This window comes from Physeter macrocephalus, chromosome 2 (genome assembly GCF_002837175.3).
Source record: "Physeter macrocephalus isolate SW-GA chromosome 2, ASM283717v5, whole genome shotgun sequence".
Lineage (NCBI taxonomy): Eukaryota > Metazoa > Chordata > Mammalia > Artiodactyla > Physeteridae > Physeter > Physeter macrocephalus.
Window position 1 is genome coordinate 104511599 of NC_041215.1, and position 9849 is coordinate 104521447.

At 45.6% G+C, this 9849-nt stretch overlaps 1 protein-coding gene across 1 annotated transcript in view; it reads left to right on the plus strand.

The window, feature by feature from the left end:
- Positions 1 to 2833: 2833 nt before the first annotated feature.
- The window catches only part of LOC102987494 (aldehyde oxidase 2-like), a 73478-nt gene continuing 66462 nt past the window's right edge, over positions 2834 to 9849 (plus strand). The window contains 2 exon segments of the mRNA XM_055079357.1: positions 2834 to 2933; positions 7144 to 7220. Of these exon segments, the coding sequence (XP_054935332.1) occupies positions 2834 to 2933; positions 7144 to 7220 (177 nt within the window).

The following is a 9849-nucleotide window of genomic DNA, read 5'->3' on the forward strand; positions in this document are numbered from 1 at the left end:
CCATGGCGGCTGAGCCTGCGCGTCCAGAGCCTGTGCTCCACAACGGGAGAGGCCACAACAGTGAGAGGCCCGCGTACAGAGAAAAAAAAAAAAAATTCAACACCCATTTATGATAAAAACCCTCCAGAAGGTAGGCATAGAGGGAACTTACCTCAACATAATAAAGGCCATATATGACAAACCCACAGCCAACACCGTTCTCGATGGTGAAAAATTGAAACCGTTTCCACTTAAGATCAGGAACAAGACAAGGCTGCCCACTCTCACCACTATTATTCAACATAGTTTGGGGAGTTTTAGCCATAGCAATTAGAGAAATAAAAGGAAGCCAAATTGGGAAAGAAGTTAAGCTGTCACTGTTTGCAGATGACATGATATTATACATAGAGAATCCTAAAGGTGCTACCAGAAAACTACTAGAACTAATCAATGAATTTGTTAAAGTAGCAGCATACAAATTTAATGCACAGAAATCTCTTGCATTCCTATACACTAATGATGAAAAATCTGAAAGAGAAATTAAGGAAACACTCCCATTTACCACTGCAACAAAAGAATAAAATACCTAGGAATAAACCTAGCCAAGGAGACAAAAGACCTGTATGCAGAAAGCTATAAGACACTGATGTAAGAAATTAAAGATGATACAAACAGATGGAGAGATATACCATGTTCTTGCATTGGAAGAACCAACATTGTGAAAATGCCTATACTACCCAAAGCAATCTACAGATTCAATGCAATCCTTATCAAATTACCAATGGCATTTTTCACAGAACTAGGAAAAAAAAATTTCACAATTGGTATGGAAACAAAAAAGACCCCGAATAGCCAAAGTAATCTTGAAAAAAGAAAAACGGAGCTGGAGGAATCAGGCTCCCTGACTTCAGACTATACTACCTCAAGTAGTATAGTTACAGTAATCAAGCTATAGTAATCAAGACAGTATGGTACTGGCACAAAATCAAATATAGATCAATAGAACAGGATAGAAAGCCCAGAGATAAACCCACACCCATATGGTCACCTTATTTTTGATAAAGGAGGCAAGACTATACAATGGAGAAAAGACAGCCTCTTCAATAAGTGGTGCTGAGAAAACTGGACAGCTACATGTAAAAGAATGAAATTAGAACACTCCCTAACACCATACACAAACATAAACTCAAAATGGATTAAAGACCTAAATGTAAGGCCAGACACTATAAAACTCCTAGAGGAAAACATAGGCAGAACACTCTAGGACATAAATCATGACAAGATCCTCTTGGCCCACCTCCTAGAAAATGGAAATAAAAGCAAAAATAAACAAATGGGACCTAATGAAACTTAAAAGCTTTTGCACAGCAAAGAAAACCATAAACAAGACAAAGAGACAACCGGGACCTAATGAAACTTAAAAGCTTTTGCACAGCAAAGAAAACCATAAACAAGACAAAAAGACAACCCTCAGAATGGGAGAAAATATTTGCAAACGAAGCAACTGAAAAAGGATTAATCTCCAAATATACAAGCAGCTCATGCAGCTCAATATCAGAAAAACAAACAGCTCAATCCAAAAATGGACAGAAGACCTAAATAGACATTTCTCCAAAGAAGATATACACATTGCCAACAAGCACATGAAAGGATGCTTATCATCACTAATCATTAGAGAAATGCAAATCAAAACTGCAATGAGATATCATCTCACACCGTCAGAATAACCATCATCAAAAAATTTACAAACACTAAATGCTGGAGAGGGTGTGGAGAAAAGGGAACCCTCTTGCACTGTTGGTGGGAATGTAAATTTACACAGCCACTATGAAGAACAGTATGGAGGTTCCTTAAAAAACTAAAAATAGAACTACCATATGACCCAGCAATCCCACTACCATGCATATACCCTGAGAAAACCATAATTCAAAAAGAGTCATGTACCACAATGTTCATTGCAGCTCTATTTACAATAGCCAGGACGTGGAAGCAACCTAAGTGTCCATCGACAGATGAATGGATAAAGAAGATGTGGCACGTATATACAATGGAATATAACTCAGCCATAAAAAGAAATGAAATTGAGTTATTTGTCATGAGGTGGATGGACCTAGAGACTGTCATACAGAGTGAAGTAAGTCAGAAAGAGAAAAATAAATGCCATATGCTAACATAAATATGGAGTCTAAAAAAAGAAAAATGGTTCTGAAGAACCTAGTGGCCAGACGGGAATAAAGATGCAGATGTAGAGAATGGACTTGAGGACACGGGGAGGGGGAAGGGTGATGTGGGTGAAGTAGGACGAAGTGAGAGAGTGGCATTGACATATATACACTCCCAAATGTAAAATAGACAGCTAGTGGGAAGCAGCTGCATAGCACAGGGAGATCAGCTTGGTGCTGTGTGACCACCTAGAGTGGTGGGATAGGGAGGGTGGGAGGGAGATGCAAGAGGGAGGAGATATGGGGATATATGTATACGTATAGCTGATTCACTTTGTTATACAGCAGAAACTAACAGAACAATTGAAAGCAACTATACTCCAATAAAGATGTTAAAAAAAAAAGAAATGGGAAGTGTCGAAAAGAGGGAGAGGTCAAAAGGTGTAGGAGGGCTCAGATATCTACAAGTTGAGCTTTCTGTTAGTATGTGCTGAGACAGAGTTTAGGGAGCAGGATGTTTCTTAGGGATCAACACCTGAGAAGGGAAGGTTGAGGAAGCAGAACTTGTCAGAGGGAGTAGTCAAACTCATGCAGGCCCCTCAAAGCATCAGGAACTCAGAGGGGAGCCCGGGAGCGAGCATTGCCCCATGGAGTTGTCCCACTCAGGCTGAAATGGACAGGCCTGTGTACCCATGAGTGACTCAGTCATGGATGAAAGGCCTTCCCGGGAAAAGCTTGACCTTGAAGAAGGAAGCTCCTCTGCCCCAAGGCAGACCCTGAGGGCGCTGACAGGTGGAGATCTCGTGCTGACAACACTGCCCACTTTGGGGGGGGCCCTAATGAGGGCTGCACTTCAATAATCTTTTTTTTTTTTTAATTCAAATCGACAGTTGTCTCCTCCGACAGCTCCCTTTTGCTGAGTGTGTTCTATTTTGAATAATTGGCCCTCTAACTCTTGGGTCTGTATGAGTTGCCAAGGGCTGCGCTAACAAATTACCACACGCTGGCTGGTTTAAAACAACAGAAATGTATCCTCTCACTGTTCTGAAGGCTGGAAGTCTGAAATCAAAGTGTCAACAGAGCCATACTTCCTCTGAATGCTCAGGGAAGGAGTGCCCCTTGCCTCTCGCTAGCTTGCGGTGGTTGTCAGCAATGCCTGTTTATAGACACATCACTCCAATCTCTGCCTCCATGTCTATCTTCCCTCCGTGTACGTCTGTCTGTCTCCAAATCTCCCTCTCCTTATAAGGGCCCTTATAGGGCCCACTCTAGTCCAGTGTGACTTCATCTTAATTTGATTGCATCTATAAAGACCCAGTTTCCAAATAAGATCACATTGGGAAATTCATGCAGCTCAATCCGCAACAGGCCCCCTTGAATATATTTGTCAGCTTTCTGGGCTCCAACCTAGTTATTGGAGTACCCTAAGAAGCACCAGGCTATAGAAGCCAAAGTGATCCTGATTCACCTGGTGGGCTGGCAGGGCAGAAGCAGGAAGCCTGCCAGTGCCCTTCTAAGGAAACTGAGGAAGACTCACAGCCTTACAGCTCCCTTGACTCCCCTCATACTCGCCCAGACCATTGGGAAGGAAGGGCTTGGATAGCCCACGTGGCACACCTGCACCCCAAGGGACCAAACTCTCCTCCAGATTCACAGTTTTCAAAGTGCAGATTTCCAGGTTCTTCCCCCAGCCTGGAACCTCTCCCCACACAGAGCCCAGGCCTCACTGGCACTCAGCTTCCCACAAGCCCAGCAGCCCCCTGGCTCCGCAGAGGCTGGAAGATTGGAGCTGGGTGAGGCTGGGAAGGGACTTCACAGTCAAAGAGGTTAAGAATGGAGGGTCTGGAACATAGACATGTAATGACCAACCTAAGGTCATTTAATGACCAGCCTAGGGTTCCTAAAAGCACCCACTGTTGGTCTGCTTGCCAGTGTTCCATCTTCAGGTTTTGAGGAGCTCGCAACACGAGGCAGCACCCCAGGGACACAGAAGTAGTGGCAAGTACCTTTCCATTTACATCAGCAGGCAAGACTGGTTACATTTTTTTTTCCCAGAAATAAGTTTGTTTGAATTGTTGGGGAGGGGTGTCATTTCCAATGTGAATTCTTTCCTTGGGTGACAGGGATTCTTTGATGTAACTCATAAGACCTTTTTTTTATAACAAACATACAAGCACCTGGTTCAATAGGTGTGGCATTTCTCTCACCCACCGGAACAACCCACTTAAAAGTAAAGAAATTAAAAAAAAAAAAAAAAAAAGCAGTGGTTGCTTTTTTCCCCCCCGTTGTCTTGACTGAGATCTGAGAATCAGAAAAACATGGCAGAGACAACCTCCTACCTTCCTGCTGTGAACAATCTTTGTCCCCTCTGCTGTGATGGATCTTTAGACTCAGCTCCCCAGAGCCCTGAGGGTTTCCGAAGGAGAGAAAACCAGAGGACTTCAGGCCTCACCCATAGCCCTCCAGGCTAAGCAGTAACCTTCTTAAAAATTTGTTTACACTTCACAAGATACCATTCAAGCAAAACTTCCCCTGCTGAAACGTGTTTGAAAAACACTTCTTTAAAGCCATTCAAGGTCAGTTTCCAGTTTCCCAGCAATGAATGTATTTGGTTCCCTAATCCATAGTACTTATATCTTCCAACTTTAATACCGTAATCTGACTTTAGTACGCTAAAACTGATCTTCTCCAGTAAATGTTTGTGTTTTATATTGACTCTGAAGGAGTTACTCCTATAAATATTTTGAAACACCATGATTTATGCTTTTCGTTGGCAGTATCCGCGCTCCTATAAATGGGAATTGTGTGCTCTTTGTGATCACTGGCTGCTCTGTTTTAAAGAGCAGAGTGAAGGAATTCCCCGGAAGTCCAGTGGTTAGGACTCCATGCTTCCACTGCCAGGGGCAGAAGCCAAAAAAAAAAAAAAAAACAAGGGCAGAATAAGATGGTGAACAGACTGTGTGGACCCTTAAACAATCCCTGCGTCGGTTTTACCCTAAGTGGAAGCAGCCAGAGGAAGGGCCTCCGTCTCCACATACCACTCTCCCTCTCCCCCAGCCTGCCTCCCCTCCATTCCCAATTCTCCTGGAATCAACTCCTAGTCATCTTGCGGGCCTACATGTGTCCCTTCCTCAGGGAAGCCTCCTCTGACCCCTCTCCCCAGACAAGGCTAATTCCCCTGTTCTATGTTTCTCACAATGGTTGATATTTGATTACATGTTCATTGTCTCTCTTACTAACCATAAACTCTTTGGAGGAAGAAAACATGTAGATCTGGTTTTCCACTGTGCCTCTACCACTTAGCATAGTGCCTGGTGCAAGGTAGATGCTTAATAACTGCTGGGCCAATGAATGAATGATCACTAATGACTCCTTCATTTAAAGTATTTGGGGTAATCAGTCAAGCATTCATGAATCCCTGCAATGAACAAGTCATCATCCATGCTGAGCATGGTGGGGGAAACAACCAGCTGCTTAACCTCCAGGAGCTTATTACCTAATTGGGAAAATGAGATACGAACATTGATAAGCCAACAAACTATCAGTAGCAGATTCGAGACTGGTTTTCCTGGTTTATTAAGTAGAAAGTAAAGAAGCAATTGGTTGGATCTGCAGATGCTTTTGGAATTGAGAGAAAGCAGTGAAGGGAGGTTTGATGCTGCTTTTTGATGGTAAATGGAGAAGGAGGGAAGATACAAGGACAAACAACCACAGCTGGACAGGAACAGGGTTGCTATCACTGCAGCATGGAAGAGCCTTCTCTGGTCACTTAACAGGTACTCATTGGGCATCTATTCTGTGGTCGGCACCATTCCAGGCCTGGGATACAGTGGTGCCCTCAGGGAGCTTACATTCTAGTGGAGAAAGCAAATAACAGGTGAAGAAGCATCCACGTCAGGTAGGACTGAGTGCCATGAAGAAAACGAAACAGAGCTGTTAGGAGAGTGATGGACATGCTCCTTCAGACGGGGTGGTCAGGGAAGAGCTCAGACCCAAGTACCAAGAAGGCACAAGACCTGCCAGCATCTGAGAGAAGAGAAGCACCAAGGCCTAGGACAGGAACGAACTCAGCACATTCAAGAAGCAGGGAAAGGCCAGTGTGGCAGAGACAACAGCCAAGGGAGAAAGCGGTGAAGCTGCGCTCAGAGAGGTGGGCCCGTTTATTCATCTGTTGAGTGGTTACCTAGACTGGATCACTATTTTCCAATGGAATAATCCTGTGGGCCAGGAGGAAGGAGGAAGGGCATCAAGGTGCTGGGTGGATGCAACACCCTACACCTCCACTTCAGGGCACAGACTGGACTTGTCCATCCAATTTCCTATGAGGAGACATTCTGCAGCTAGAATAAGAGAAATGTTGGGGCAGGTGGGAGGTCTCTGAAAGCCCACTGCTAGCTCTCCATGAGAAGGAAGAAGTCCATCCAGGACATGCCCCTGGGGCGGAAGCAGCATGCAGAGTGGGTTTTTTTTTTTTTTTTTTTTTGTGGTACGCGGGCCTCTCACTGTTGTGGCCTCTCCCGTTGCGGAGCACAGGCTCCGGACGCGCAGGCTCAGCGGCCATGGCTCACGGGCCTAGCCGCTCCGCGGCATGTGGGATCCTCCCGGACTGCGGCACGAACCCGCGTGCCCTGCATCGGCAGGCAGACTCTCAACCACTGAGCCACCAGGGAAGCCCCAGAGTGGGTTTAAGTTTAAACAGCTGTTTATGATTTTCACACTGAAGCCCCCCAACTTCCGAGGAAGCACAAAGAGGTGTGGGCTATTCACAAGCAAGCTTCAAAGCCAGGATTGGTAGGAGGCAAAGCTAGGCATGAGCCGGGCCACGCAGGTGCCCTTCACTTAAAAGGCCACAAAGCAAGGGAGTCTCCACCCCCTGCCCTGCTCTCTGGGGCTCCAGGCTGTCTGCTTCCACACAGGGAGAGATTTCAGTTGCTCAGACCTAAATCCTTTCTGCTCATTTCTGCAGCTGGTGCCAAAGAGCATTCCCATTTGGAGCTGTAAGGTGAAACTTTATCTACGGGTGCAAAGCCTTGCCCATCGAGATCGGATGAATTGGTTTTCTTTGTGAATGGGTGGAAGGTAAGGGTTGGGTGTCACTACCATAGTTTGCAGAGACAACAGGAAACTTCTAATGTGAGGGGAGCACTTGTGGCCTGTTTGGGTTGAGACCACTCCAATCAGAGACAAGAAGCCAGAGGCTGGGAACCAGGCTAATTTGGCCTGTTATCCAGTCTGCCCGGGCTCGGCCTCTGGGAATGTGGGGAGGCGGTAAAGCATTGGGGGTAATGGCTTGTGCCTCGGTATCAGACAGCCTTGGTTTCAAGCCGGCTCTGCCTTTTACTGGACAAGCTTCTACAAGTTACTTCACCTCCCTGAGCCTCAGGGTGCCCATGTTTAGGGCTATTGTAAAGATTAAGAGAGAGATGCTTTTTTCATTGATTAGAAACCTCTTAAATTCTTATACGAGGCCCTTAGCACTGGGCCTGATATACTGGAGGCCCTCTATTCTAACAACATATACCGATTCTCAAACTCAGGAGGATAAGAAATGGAGCGCTCTTTATTTTTCTATTTTTTGAACTTAATTTTTCTGTTGAGTCTCCATTACACAGAATTAGTTGATGTGTAATTGCAGTCAATTTCCAGGCCCCCTCTTTCCCTGAGTTGCAGTTGAATTGCAGGAGGAAACTCTACAACACTTTTCCCTGGCAGCCACCCCTCCAGGCCTCACCATCAGTCCACACAGGCCACTAGTTAACCCTCAGTGCCTTCTGCCGGGCCTGTTCCTCTCATGTGTCTCTCAAGGGACCATTCTGTGCTCCAAGGCATGCAGCTTCTCTGGGGTCTTGCCACCTCTCCTCCAGGGCCCCTCAGCCTTCCCATCCCATGAGCTTAGCTGGAATTTTGTCAGGTACCTCCACCCCTGCTCCACATGGGGGCTTGGCCCAAGGAAGGAGATAGAGCAGAGCCTCTCCCCTTCTCATCACTTTCGTTTTAACTCTCTCTCCTGTATCCAGTCTCCACCGCCAGCAGCCACCAAACATTCTTCCAAAACTCTCACTTACAAGCTGAGTCCTTACTCGCTTCTTCCACTGGCCTGGGCTTTGGAGGCTCCTTCCTCTATATTCTGTCCCACATCCCTTCTGAGTCATGAGCCCAGAATGAAGTGGCTGCAGCCCGGACAGGGAATCAGTCAAGGGTTAGAGGAAACACAGGTTGTGTGGTAGGGGTGGAATCAGCTAGATTATAAAAATATTATCCAACCACATTCTCATTAAGTGCTTTCAAAAGACCTGGGGGACTTCCCTGGTGGGTGGCGCAGTGGTTAAGACTGCATGCTCCCAATGCTGGGGGACCGGGTTCAATCCCTGGTCAAGGAAATAGATCCCACATGCATGCCGCAACTAAGGAGCCTGCATGCCACCACTAAGACCCTGGGCAACGAAATAAATAAATAAATAAATAAATAAATAAATAAATAAATATTCAAAAGACCTGGGATGAAAGTAAGGGCAGGCAGATGAGGGCTGCTTCTTTCATTGATAGCAGCCCTTAGAGATCCAGAAAGCTCTTGAATTGTAATATCTCAACTTGGAAGCATCTTCCTGTACTATTTTATTCTTTGAGGTCTACACAAGTTCATGTTTTTCTTCTGGGGAGAAAGAAGAACCAAACATGAATGGCCCACTGTAGCTTCCTTTCGTCTGTTGCAACAAAATGGCTGGAGGTGTTTACAGGACACCCAAAGAAAAAGTGAAAGGAAATAAGCAAATGGGAAAGAAGCAGCAAAGAAGCTCCCTCCGTGGCTTTAGAGTGCCAAATCCCCCACTTTTCAAGGTGAGGGAGGGAGGAATTCTAGTGTTCCCCCAGAGCCTCCCTGGGTCCTGAGCTGGGGCCACAAGGCTCACCATTGGCCACGCTGCTACTGGCACATTCAGGGACCACTCCAGGATGGTAGCAACTCCCTCACCTCCCCTTTCTGCCACCACCTCTTAGGATCCCTGATGTTATCAAACGTACTCCCCACAGGAGGTGTCTCAGAGGTGCCAGAACAGAAACCCCTCCTATTTAGCCTTCTTCCCTCAAGGACCCTTCACATTTACATACACAGACACAGACACAGACACAGACACACACACACACACACACACACACACACACACACACACACAGAGCATCCAAGTCCTTCCCCAATTTGAAGTATTTCAAGAGTACAAAATACTGGGTTGAAAGACTCCACAAAATTAGATAGTGGAGCAAACGTGAAGAATTTAAGTGCCAGGGGCATTTTTTTTTTATAGCTCTCTATTTTATAGGTCTCTCTAAACTGTGTTAGTTTCTGTTGTACAACAAGTGAATCAGCCATACACATACATATATCCCCATATCCCCTCTCTTCTAAGCCTCCCTCCCACCCTCCCTATCCCACTCCTCTAGGTCGTCGCAAAGCACCAAGCTGATTTCCCTGTGCTATGCTGCTGCTTCCCACTAGCTAACCAAAGCAATCTATAGATTCATTGCAATCCCTATCAAACTACCAATGGCATTCTTCACAGAACTAGAACAAAAAATTTTACAATTCGTATAGAAACACAAAAGACCCCGAATAGCCAAAGCAATCTTGAGAAAGAAAAATGGAGCTGAAGGAATCAGGTTCCCTGACTTCAAACTATACTACAAAGCTACAGTAATCAAGACAGTATGGTAC